At 35.2% G+C, this 13,744-nt stretch overlaps 1 protein-coding gene across 7 annotated transcripts in view; it reads right to left on the bottom strand.

Annotated features, from left to right (window-relative positions):
- GRIK2 (glutamate ionotropic receptor kainate type subunit 2) overlaps nt 1–13,744 on the bottom strand; it is a 705,435-nt gene that overhangs the window by 460,004 nt on the left and 231,687 nt on the right. For all 7 annotated transcript variants that reach the window (XM_025382118.1, XM_025382120.1, XM_025382119.1 and 4 more), the window contains 2 exons: nt 12,791–12,958; nt 8,071–8,328 (listed from right to left, as the gene is read on the bottom strand). In XM_025382118.1, the coding sequence (XP_025237903.1) occupies nt 8,071–8,328; nt 12,791–12,958 (426 nt within the window). The remainder of the gene's footprint in view (nt 1–8,070; nt 8,329–12,790; nt 12,959–13,744) is intronic.

Genomic DNA, 13,744 nt, shown 5'->3' with positions numbered 1-13,744 from the left:
TCATATGTTAAAAAGCAGACACCATCTTCTCTCTCGAAGCTCTTTTTCTTGTTTTCCCCTTCTAGGTAAATGTGCCACTGATCAGTATCCCCAACTAGAAACATAGAGTAATTCTTATCTCCTCTCTTCATCACTCCTTCCCGGCATCCACTTACTAAATTCTACAATCTGTATTTCCTAAGTCCTCTTAGAATTCTTCACGTCAACATTATTCCATCAAAACCTTCTTAATTGAAACTGTCATCTCTTTTCAACTTGGCTAATTCAGGAATTCTCCTGCTTCCAGTGTTGCCCTATTGTTCTCCATATCTCATATCCCCAACACATTCCCCACAGTGCAGTCAGAAAGCCATTACCAAAAATAGTTCTAATCATGCCATTATCTTGCTTAAAATAATGATTTTTAAAAAGAGCCAAGAAAAAGAAAAACCCACAAAATGAAACAACTAACATCATGTCACAGTATTTAACAGAGTGGATTCTAAAGTTGACTGCCTAGTTTCGAAACCCAGATCTATAACTTATGTGTTGTGTAATCTTGGGCAAATTACTTCAACTCACTGCGTCTGAATTTTCTCATATTAAAACAGTGGGATTACAAGCTACATGCTGCTTCTGTTTTTTTCGCAGAACTCTAAATGATATGCTCTTCATGTGTATGTGTGTTTGTAGAGAAATAGAATGGAAAGAAATCTAAAATGATTAACTTGATGGTAAAAATTTTGATTGTTGTATCTTTTTATTAAACTTTATTGTGGTTCCTGAATTTCCTATAATAATCATGCATCAATTTCAAAAATTGTGAGATTAATAATATTTTCTTTATCATAGAGTTTAGTGAAGAAAAAATGACACATGGCCCATAGCATTTATATTGTTGAAAGTTTTAAATTCCTGGTATGTTTCCTCTATGAGTCACTTTACATGACAACAATCCTGTGAAGTATGATACATATTATCCTCATCTCATACATGCATCAATTCTCAGAGTTTTAATGGTCAAATCCCTTGCTAAAAACTACAAAATGAGGTAAGGATTTCAATCTAGAATGTTCTGACACCAAAGACCATAGTAACCACAATAGCCTAGAGTGACAGATGGCCCTCTATGTCCTTTTCTGAGTTTCCAAGAAAATGATGAATGGATATATGCCAATTTTTGAGGCATTCCATGGTGGTTTGAAAGCAGGCTTACATCACACAAACATCACTGATATTGCTATACCCAGGCAGATTCCAGGGCAGGATGGACAAGAAAAGGTGGACTTGGTAGTAAAAAACTATTTGTGATATTACCTATGCTAGCTTTTTATAAAATCCATTGATCATTCCTCATCTTCCTTGTTTCTGTTAGTCATAATGAAGTGCTTACAATTTCCTGACAAACTGTCTCCCTCAGGCATCCTCACATTTACACATGTTGTACCCTGTAGACTCTTCTCCAGTGGCAGCATTTTTACTTACCCTTCATGATAATTTTATAATAATGTCACTTTCTCTAAAACTCTTCTCCATCCTTTCCAGGCAGCTTCTTCTCCTGAGATTCCATGATATTGTTTTCTTGCCTCTCTATGCACCTGCACCTGTTACACTAGAATACAGTGTTATTCTCTCCCAACTTACTCTACTCTGAGCCTATGGAGAAGGTCAAAGTTTTATCTATAATTCTTGTCCCCTCTGCCTAAGATAGCAACTGGTATACAGAAATTTAATAAATAATTGCTCAAATAAATATATATACATACATACACACACACACATTTATATATGTTTAATTGCAGTTGAAATGAAACAAACACAATCCACTCTAACTTTCTTATAAAATTTTTGAAATCATAAAAAGTCATGTCCATATATCTGAAAATTATGGTTGAATCTATTTATTCCATGGCAAGTAGTTAAAGGCTACTTAACCCAATTTGACTTTGGGCAGAATACTTAACTCATTGGAATTATCTTGCTTAAAAATGGATATAACACATTGTCCTATTATTAAGAAGTATTAAGGTACTTTCACAACCCAGGCAACATTCTAGATGCTGGTGATAAAACAGTGAGCAGCCTTAGGGTTCACCCTGCTCAGATGTGTGGTTGATCCAGTAGAAGATCCATCCAACAAAAGCCATTCAGAGTGTGATGAGAGTTCTCATGCTGGTGGGGATGGTCATGGGAGTTTCCATGGTCCTTTGGGATGTGTTTGGAGAGACCTATTCCAGACTTGAAAGCAGGGGTCAGGGCAGCCTTTCTTTGTGACACCCAAGCCAGATGGTATGCATGAGTGTGTTTGTGCAAATGTGCACATGCGTGTGTGTGCACTTGGTGGCTATGAGGAACAGGATCAGAAAGAGAGCTTTCCAGATGAACAGAATATTATTTTCAACAACTAAAAGGTGTCTACTGGATCAATTTGAAATAAATTGGTGGGGGATTTGGACACAAATATCACTGGACAAGTACAGGGGCTAGATCACATCAAGCATTATAAGTCTTCTTAAAAATGCCTTGGAGGAATGAGAAGCTATTAAGAGGGAAATGACTCAGATTTGCATTTTTAAAAAATTACACTAACTGCAATGGAGAAACTAGAAAACGGGAGACCAGTTGGAAGGCTGTTAATAATCCAGCTGAGAGAGGGAGGTGATTTCGACCTAAGAAGTGGTAGGGGGTAGGAAAAAAATAAAAGATTTGAGAGATAATACAAGTATAGAATTGACAACCAATTGTTGTGGAGTCAAAAAAAGAAAAGAATCAAGGAAGACGTTCATATTTCTGGTTTAGGCTCTGGTGGGCAGGAGAGCCAGTCACTGGAGATAACAGGTATGATGTCATGATCACCTATTTCTCTTGGGACACATAAAATTGTTTTGAAGATTAAGTGAAATAGTTTATGTGACAGCAACTACCACAATGTCAATTCATAGTGCATTATAACTCATTTCTGCAGTCATTTCCATTCCCTTCTTGTCTTTTCTGAAGTTGTACCAGTAATTTAGTAGTAAAACTGGGAATAGAATCCCAAGCTTCTGTTTACCAGTCCAGAGTTTTTTGTTAATGGACTGCTGATCTATAAACAAAGATGAAACACAGGGATTTTAAAGCAAATATGAACAACTTATTCTGGAATTGCTTACAAGCTGTCATCTAGCCAACTTATTTTTAGTTTATATTTAAAATGAATCATATGTTCCAAAATGACTGACAGAAACACAGCTTTGTTTCTGAAGCCAATTCTTTTCCATCATTTTTGGACATCATTCAGAGCTATAACAGACTTTCAGGGTGTTTAAAAGCATTCATCCATGACAACAACAAATGCTAATTATCATAAAAAATAAATGGCTCCTGTTAACATCATTTTAAGAATTTATCCTATTCCAGCACTATATTTCATTTATCATCCCATCTGTTTTGGGGGTGGGAACAAAGACTGGATGAAAGTATAATTATCATGTATCAAACTGGACAACACAACAAAACAGAAATGAATACAAATGGGAGGAATAGCATACATAATAAATACATACGGAAAGGAAAAAGGAAACACGTAAATAAAATGGCACCTGTGTGTCCTGCAGTAAAAGCAGATACATAAGTCCATCATAAAGACAGTAATGTTTATCTTATTGTGTATGAGGTGGAGTTTTTCCCATTTCAGTTCACAGTCCAAGCGATAATCAGATTTCCTATCGCATCACCCAATAGTCATCTTGCTCTTTTGAGAAATTTACAAATTCTCTTTGCTGAATTCTATCATTAAAACTATACCTTGCAAATATTCACAAACTATGCATCAAGCAAAGGTCTAATACCCAGAATCTATATGAAACTGAAATAAATAAACAAGCAACAAACAAATAACCCCACTAAAAAGTGAGCAAAGGACATGAACAGACACTTCTCAAAAGATGTACATGTAGCCAACAAACACATGAAATAAATGTTCCCGAGGCAGGCAGATCACGAGGTCAGGATATCGAGACCATCCTGGCTAACATGGTGAAACCCCGTCTGTACTAAAAATACAAAAAATCAGCCGGGCATGGTGGCGGGCACCTGTAGTCCCAGCTACTCGGGAGGCTGAGGCAGGAGAATAGCGTGAACCCGGGAGGCGGAACTTGCAGTGAGCCGAGATCACGCCACTGCACTGCAGCCTGGGCGACAGAGCGAGACTCCGTCTCAAAAAAAAAAGAAAAGAAATGTTCAACATCACTAATCATCAGAGAAATGCAAAACAAAACCTCAATGAGATACCATTTCACACTAGTCTGAATGGCTATTATTAAGAAGTCAAAAAAATAAATGTTGGCAAGGTTGCAGAGAAAAAGGAATGCTTGTACAGTTTGGTGGTAATGTAAATTAGTTCAGCCATTGTAGAAAGAAGTTTGGAGATTTTTAAAAGAGCTAAAAATAGAACTACATTTGACCCACCAATACCATTACTGGGTATACACACAAAGGAAAATAGATGATTCTATCAAATAGACACATACATGCATATGTTCATCACAGCACTATTCACAACAGCAAAGACATGGAATCAACCAAGATGACCATCAATGGTGGATTGAATAAAGAAAATGTGGTACATATACACCATGGAATACTATGCAGCCATAAAAAGAACAAAATTATGTTCTCTGCAGCAACATGGATGTAGCTGGAGACCATTATCCTAAGTGAATTACAGAGGAACAGAAAACCAAATGCTGCATGTTCTTATTTATACGTGGGAGCTAAACATTTGGTACATATGTACATAAATTTGGGAAAAATAGACACTGGAGACTACAAGAGTGGGGAGGGAGAGAAGAGGGTAAGGCTTGAAAAACTACCTATTGGATACCATGTTCATTGGGTGATGGGTTCAGTTGTACCCAATCCTCAGCATCACGCAATATACCCCTGTAACAAACCTGAACATGCGCTCCCTGATTTTAAACTGAAAGTTGAAAAAAATTCTACCTTGAGACATTGAAACATAAACAAAAAGACAAAAAGTCTACTATATATTTATAAATACATTTCAAAGGAACTCTTCTGCCTATCTTAGAGTCAGTTCTATCATATTAAATAATCAAAAACACTCAAGTTCTCAAAAATGCTGTAAAGTAAGAGGCAACAATTGGTCAGTTACAAGTGTAATGATCCCACTGCAAGTAGTATTAAAAGTATGAGTAATTACATGTCCCTCAATAGGGATTAGAAGCTCAACAAGGGCTGGGCCTTTGTTTCCTTTAGTGGCATATAATTCCTTTCATGGCATATAACTCTCCCTGGCATGTATCAGTTGATAATCAAAATTCATTGAATTAAATGTTGCATAAAATATAACAGCAATATGTTTTATTCTTCAGAGGATTTCAAGACATATTTATTCTATGAATAATTCTGTAACAACTCTAAGTTAGCATTACCACTTAAATAATCAGGCCTTTCAAATATCCAAGTATCTATGTCACCTTCAAAGCCAAGGGAGTGGCAAAGTTCCCTTTAAATAGTAACTAGTAACTAAATAGTAAGCATTGTAATAAATTTAATTTGAGGTCAGGACTCCATTAAATGTATATAATTAACTAGCTATACATATGTCCCTATTTATATTTGCCTCAATTATATAATTGAGAATATAATTTAAAGCAGGGATAGATCAATTACATGAGGCTGTAGTTTACCAAACTATTGTAGGACCTGATTGCAAATCCCATTATCTATTTAGTGAATCACTTAAGAATCATATGTATTAAATAAAAATGACACACATGTGCATGTGCACACATACACATAGGATAGTGAAGAAAGGTAACATGTCTATAGACGTTTTGAATACTTGTCAATTTTCTTTCTCCTACGAGGAGTTTAAGGACGATAATAAATACAAAATATCACATGTATGATATACATATCTGTGTGCATGGATGTATGTATATAATGTGTCCATTATAAGGATATATGATGTTTGGACCACCTATACATGAATTACGTCAGGAAGGAATGGAGAAGTAAACAATCCACAGATTAACAACGCATATGTATCTATATTTATATATTTTTGTAGATGACCATCCCTAAGCATAAGTGGACCAACTTGAAACAGGATCCCTTGGATCATTTTATTACACATACTCACAGAAATCATTCATATAGAACCTGACATTCAAAATTTAGAACACGGAACTTTACCAGTGGCAAAGAAGTAATGATTTAGGAAGAAAGCAATATAATAAATTTAATAGGTTTAATTTGAGCTAAAAGACATATCAAACGTACTTATTTTTAAGGACTCTTAATGATGTATTCCTAATTTTTAATTATTTATAAATATTTCACATTTTTAAATAAGAAAAATTACTCTAATTTGTATCTAGATGCATTTCACTCTTTCTTATCTAAATGAAAATGTTTTTGAAATTATTTTCTGTTTTTTTAATCCTGTAGCTCCCAGTTTCCTATTCCTTTGAAAGAGTTCTGTCAATTTGCAGATGATCAATTTTATTGGCAAATGGGCAAATTTCTGCACAGAGTTCTATATACTGCATGCATGAACAAAATGTGCTCCTGGCATCCTTTGAGATAATTTAAATTCAAATGAAATTCAATCTCAATGTAATTATGAAAGTGTAGTCAAGTGTCCTGAAATAAAATGTTTTTATGTTCTAATTTAAAGAGCACTGTTTATATTGTTGATAAGCATCTTAAAGTAAAATTAATTATCACTCTATAGTAAGCAAAATAGTATGCAGCTGCTTCACCAGTGTAACTTCCAATGAAAATTAAAATTTCATTTTTATTGTTACTTTCTTGTATTTCTCTGAGACTTGTTTTTAACTGATAACTCAAGATAACCATTTGTATGCAAAAATAATAAAATGCATTAACACAAGAAAGCATGCAACCTGTAGTTAGCAAATATTTATTAAAATATTCCTTTAACTCACCGAACTAAATATCATTTAGTAAATTCTATTTTCTAAGTCTCTAAATGACATCTACACAAAAGCAGTTCCACAAACCTGAGTGTTTCAGTGAATATTACACTGTTCCACATATGAGTAAAAACTTTTCAAACCTTAACATGCCTTATAAAGTTTGTTACATTTTATATGCATTCTCTGCACATAAACAGCCAGATAAAATAGTGAGGCATAATTCTGAATTTCTTGGCAAGTTTCACTGACTCATCACAAGGCCTTGCCTTGAGAAACTACCCTAGCAAAAACTTCATTGCAGAAAAATTCTTTGAATAAGCATTTCAGAATGGGCCTGGTGGCTCACACCTGTAATCCCAGAAGTTTGGGAGGCCAAGGCGGGTGGATCATTTGAGGTCAGGAGTTCGAGACCAGCCTGGCCAGCATGGTGAAACCCTGACTCCACTGAAAATACAAAAATTAGCCAGAAGTGGTGGTATATACCTATAATCCCAGCTACTTGGGAAGCTGAGGCAGGAGAATTGCTTGAACCTGGGAGGCAGAGGTTGCAGTAAGCTGAGATATCACCCTTGCATGCCAGCCTGGGTGACAGAGCGAGACTCACTCTCTCTCTCTATATATATAGCAACACACACACACACACATACACACACACACACACATTATTCAATATGATCTAAATTGTTAGACCATATTGTTTTTGAATACATGGATTCTTACTTTTTACATGATTGGAATTCTAAATATATATAAATGTGTGTATGTGTATGTGTGTGTGTGTGTGTGTGTGCGTGTGTCTGTCTATCTATCTATCTATCTATCTATCTATCTATCTATCTATCTATCCATCCATCTATAATATTGCGTACTATATCTATCCTTCATCCAACCTACCAAACTAGCTGATCTTTCACAGGAATTTTAAAAAATGCTTATTTTACAAATACAGAGAAGTATTCAATATAGGTATTCTTTGTTTAGATATGTGAAATTAGGATTGGTGTTTGATTCTTTCTTTCTACCCGCTAGTTTAATTTTCAAAAATCAAAACAAAACATAAAAGAATACAATAAGAACCTGGAATGAGCTTCAGAAAATTATCTATATTTAAAGCATAACTCCAAGAGCTACTGATTTTTCTTACCAGTGCTGTCATCATACACAACCGTGACGGTTTTCCACTTGAAAAACTGCACCAGGTCTAAAATGGCACGGCTGAGTGAAGAGAAGTCTGGGTAGAGACTGACATAGAAGGAATCTTTGTTGTCTGACACCTGGTGCTTCCAGCGAGTCTGTATGTGGGGAACTCCCAGAGCATTGCAGATGGACTGCACTGCGTTTGCTGATGAGCTGTGTGAAGGCCCGAAGATGGCAGCCACCCCAAGAGACAGCTGATCACAGGCTGAAGAGGAGATAAAAGTCTGTCAATACTGAGAGGAGAGATGCCAGTTTGCCAGCAGATACATTATTATTTTAAACCCAAAGGTATCATCCTCAAGAAATATTTGTGTTTTAGAAAAATATTTATCTACTTTTCACTAATTTAAAATTTTGTCTGACTCTGAACATTTTCCATTTGTTACAAGGGAATTAACTAACCCAGATGCCTGCAGCTCAATGTTCAAATAATTCTATAAATAATGCCAGGGGAGGGAGAGAGAGAAGGAGAGAGAGGACGAATACTTTTTTTAATTTAAGGGGGCAGTGCTTGTTTTGGAAGACTAGTTTATATGACGGGAATGAGGGAATAGTGCAGCTTCTCAAATTCACTGAACAGCTTTTACATTTTCCATTTCTTAATCAAAAGCCACATGGTTCTCCCTTTACCCATGCATTTAACTATGCTCACACACAGCTGAATATTTCCATATATCTGATGATACAGATCAGGTTATGCGAACACTCAGCCACACAAAACCTGTTATAGCTCTTAGAGAGTGATTTCATATGGATCAGTCTCATTGAGTAGAAAAACAGCAAAGTCATTAGACAAGTACTCAGTCATCTTTATATATTTGGCTTTTGGATGCTATAAGTGTTTTCTATTATTCTAAACTATTTTTTAAAGTTTATATTTACTCACAAAAATTTTATTCATATCAATAATAACCACAGTAATTAAGAAAGGCGTGAACAAACTAGAGGGTATTCAGATTAAAATAGACTGTGCCCTGACCTGAACTTTCTATAAGGCACACTGACACAAATAGCGAGCTTGGGCCTAGAAAGTGAGTAACTATTGGGAACACAAAAATTATCTTTAAATATTTGAAGACCTGGCATGTGAAAGAAGCTTAAGTTTGTTTCGCTTGACGGGCAAAGGGGAATTAGAAAAAATAGAAGCTTCCCCTGAATTTTTACCCAATTATTTATTTATTATTTACTTTTCTGAGACAGAGTCTCAGTCTGTCTCCCAGGCTTGATTGCAGTGGTGCAATCTTGGCTCACTGTGACCTCTGCCTCCTGAGTAGCTGGGACTATAGGCACGTGCCACCATGCCTGGGTAATTTTTTGTATTTTTAGTAGAGACAGGGTTTCAACGTGTTAGCCAGGATGGTCTCGATCTCCTGACCTCGTGATCCACCCTCCTCAGCCTCCCAAAGTGCTGGGATTACAGGCGTGAGCCACCACACCCAGCTTATTATTATTTTTAATTCTAAATATGGCCTCATGCCATGGTTCACCCTGTAATCCCAGCACTTTGGGAGGCCAACGCAGGAAGATCGCTTGAGACCAGGAATTCGAGACCTGCCTGGGCAACATAGTGAGACCTCCTCTCTACTAAAACTAAAACTAAAACTACAAAAAAAAAAAAAAAATTCAACTGGGCATGGTGCTGTGTGCCTGTAGTCCTAGCTACTTGGGAGGCTGAGGTGGGAGGAGCACTTGAGCCTGGGACACTGAGGTTGCAGTAGGCATGATGTTGCCACTGCTGGCCTACCTGGGTGCCAGACCAAAACTGTGTATCAAAAAGAAAAGAAAAAGTAAAACATGTTCAAAAATGAAATAGTCTTCCCCAAGAGGCAATGGTTTGCCCATCACTGCAAATATTTAAGGGACAGAGAAGGATTGTTATTGAGCTTTAGGCATAAAGTAGGTGTTCAGTCTCAATTCCTCCAAAATGGATAGTTTATAATTCTACTGTGTGAAAATTTCTGCTATTTTCCCTCAGTTTTCTGCATAAAATGTAATATTATAGACGACTTACGCATGGAAATATTTAATAATAAAGTAAATTATTGTCAGGAAAAAACACTTGTTCAAATATTCTTAAAAAATCAATATGATCTAAATAAATTATTTTTAAATACATGGATTCTTACTTTCTAAATAACTCATGGAATTGTAAATTAGTATAAATGGTGGCTAGACTTTAGAATTTTTCACTCAACGTGAGATTTTAATTAATACATATTGAAGATAAATGATCTTTCTTCGCCAGGTTTGTGACAAATCACAAACCAAGAAAAGCTAAAAACACTAAATTAGGTTATTTAGAATGTTTCTAAGTGTGTTTCAAGCAAGATTAGAGCTTTCAGTTATCAGAAGAGTTATTTAAAAATATATGATTCAAACAATAATTCAAGCTCTAATACATGAATTTATTAATTGAGCAGAACAAGATTACCTATTAAAACTGTAACAGAAAAAATAGATTAAATAAGTTATTTTATAACTAATCAATAACAATATTACCGATATATACATTTCTTGATAAAGTTAAAAAACCATATTGGCTCTCTCTGCTATATTATGTTTTTATGTATTGCTGTGTCTTCCGAGCAATAATAACTCAACAACTCAACAAACAAGAGATTCAGAAGATAAAATCCAAACCATGATATTCACAAAGAAAGTTACTCATACACTTATTTGAGCTTTTCCTAGCTTCAAGCCAAAGTGAAATGATGGATTTGATTCCCAGTGAGTTTTTATTGCGTAACAAAGCTTGTAAATTTCTTATAATATTTTAATCAAACCACATGACTTTATCACTTCACAATTTTGCTAGGGCATTCTCAGGATAGTACTCTGTTGTGAGAACATCCAAACCTGTATTTTTTTATGCTATTCATTTGAAACTACCATTAAGAAATCTACTAATATTTTATCTATACTGCACTCACACTCCATATTCTTTGATCGAAATGTTTTCATTAGAGGCAGAACTTCTTCCTAATGGAAACAACCATGAACTATGCCACTGATCAAATGTAATAGTCTTGACTTAATGATTTATTTTGCAATTATGATGACAAATGTAATATTTCACAGTTACCTTTAACCTTTTTCTCAGTCTTCAAAACCTTTCATCACCTGACATGGTTCTGAAATGTGGAAACTTATTTGTATTCATAAAGATATGAATTCAAAGGGCATGCAAAATATGGCTTTGATAAACACTAGGTAGCTGCTGGGGGAAAAGAAGGATACTTTCATCTCAAGAAATATTATACCTTGTCAGTTACATTAATATTAATGAACTTTAAAAAACTGCACTAACCTGGAATTATAAATAATTATGTACCTTTCCATCAATATAAGGTAGCTACAGTAAAACCATATTAGCATTACAGAAAGGCAAATATTGTTTAAAAATATAATGTTAGAACAAATGCTTTGTAAGCCTTTTCCTTTGAGAAAAATCTTTATTATAAAATTTAATTCCTATTATACAAGTGCTAACTATGCAAAAGAAAAGATCACCTACTATAAGATCATCTACATATACAAGAAAAGATGGCCAGGCGTGGTGGCTCAAGCCTGTAATCCCAGCATTTTGGGAGGCTGAGACAGGTGGATCACGAGGTCAGGAGATCGAGACCATCCTGGCTAACACGGTGAAACCCCGTCTCTACTAAAAAATACAAAAAACTAGCCGGGTGTGGTGGCGGGCGCCTGTAGTCGCAGCTACTCGGGAGTATGAGGCAGGAGTATGGCATAAACCCAGGAGGTGGAGCTTGCAGTGAGCTGAGATCCGGCCACTGCACTCCAGCCTGGGCAACAGAGTGATACTCTGTCTCAAAAAAAAAAAAAAAGAAAGAAAGAAAAGATTACCCCCATACAACTATAGAAACACTTCTCAAACACATTTACTGCTGGTAGCTGTTTAAAATAAATGCTTTAATAATAGTTTTCTCTGTTGCCTTCCTTCATATATAAATATTAAATTTTTATTCCACCAAATTATTTTTCTTTTTAAATTTCTTTCTACATTTTTTACATTTAAAAGTTATAATACAGAAATAAAATTCATAAAATATTCTAATTATGTCCTTATATAATCCAGTTTTTACATCATCAGCCATTTATTTTCAGTTACAGAAAGAAATATTAGATGATTGAAATATGAGCATGGAATATACACAAACCAATGGTTGCTTAAAATTTTCCAATGAAGTTTCAATATATGCTGACATTTTGAAGTCACTTAGAACCACATAGCTTTCAAGGTAGCCAATGAGTTGAGACCACAGTAATAATATAATGGGATTGACAGATAATGCAAATAAAGATGTAAGAATGGATTACAAAATTGGTAAAATCCACTGATATAAATTTTATTTTTGTGGGTTCTTAAAAATAGGAATGCTTCAATAATAAGACAGAAGGATCGATAGAAAAAAAAGAAACAATTTCACTAACAGATGTAATTGTATTTCATGCTATAAGCACATTTTTTGCAATAGGTGATTATACCACTTTATCTTCTCTGATAAAATTTATGTGAATTTTGAAAATAAATCTTTGCATGCAAATACTCCTAACAACTTATTAACTATATGTTGAAAATAAAAAATATCTTAAGAATACCTAGAAATTTGAATTCCAGAAAACAAAGGTGTTAATAATCTATCAATTACCTTTCTTGGATGCTTCAAAACTATCATAAAGGTTTATCTTCTGGGTATCATAGGTAAGGGTAGTATTGGGTAGCAATGTTCTGTTTCTGTTAATTGTATTCACAGCAAATCTGAATGCAAGTTCCTCAGCTCCCATTGGGCCAGATTCCACATATTCAAAAATACCACCTGGCAAAAAGAAAGAGAATCATCATCATTTTTACAAGAATAAATATAATTTTTATAAGATAAAGAAAATATCAGAAGTTTTCTGTACTTTTATATATGTGCATGTGCATTTGTGTGTGTGTGAGTGTGTGTATGCATGAGAGAGACAGAGAGAGAGAGAGAGAGAGAAAGAAAGAGAGACACAGAGAGAGAGAGACTTAAGTACATGGAGTTTGTGCTTACTTTATGAACTTTGGGATATTCTCTTTCAGCCACAGCCATATTGGTAAAATTGCCTTAGTATTGCTGCCAAAATTTAACATGATTTTGACTTTTTTTCTTTAGTTATTACTTATTTTAGGGCCTAGGTATAGAGAGGTCTTGACTTAAGTACTGAAATTTATCCCCCCCAAATTTATAAACAGTCCTAGAATAATCAGTCCTCTTCATCGATATATACCATAAAATTAAGCATAGAAAAAAAAAATGTGTTAAATGTTGTCTCCATTCAGAAATCAAAATTCTCTTGCACAACTTTTTTTTTTTTTCTTTTTTGAGACAGAGTCTCTCAGTTGCCCAGGCTGGAGTGCAGAGGCGCAATCACAGCCCACTGCAGCCTTGACCTCCTTGGGCTCCGGTGATCCTCTCACCTCAGCCTCCCAAGTAGTCAAGACTACAGGCATGTGCCATCATGTCCAGCTAATTTTTGTATTTTTTGTATCCATAGTGAGGGTTTCACTACGTTGCGAGTCTCAGACTCCTGGGCTCAAGCGATCTGCCTGCCTTGGCCTCCCAAATTGTTCGGAT

Source organism: Theropithecus gelada, chromosome 4, assembly GCF_003255815.1.
Source record: "Theropithecus gelada isolate Dixy chromosome 4, Tgel_1.0, whole genome shotgun sequence".
Classification (NCBI taxonomy): Eukaryota; Metazoa; Chordata; class Mammalia; order Primates; family Cercopithecidae; genus Theropithecus; species Theropithecus gelada.
Note: the sequence above shows the minus strand (reverse complement) of the source record. Positions and strands in the feature narration are given on the sequence as shown.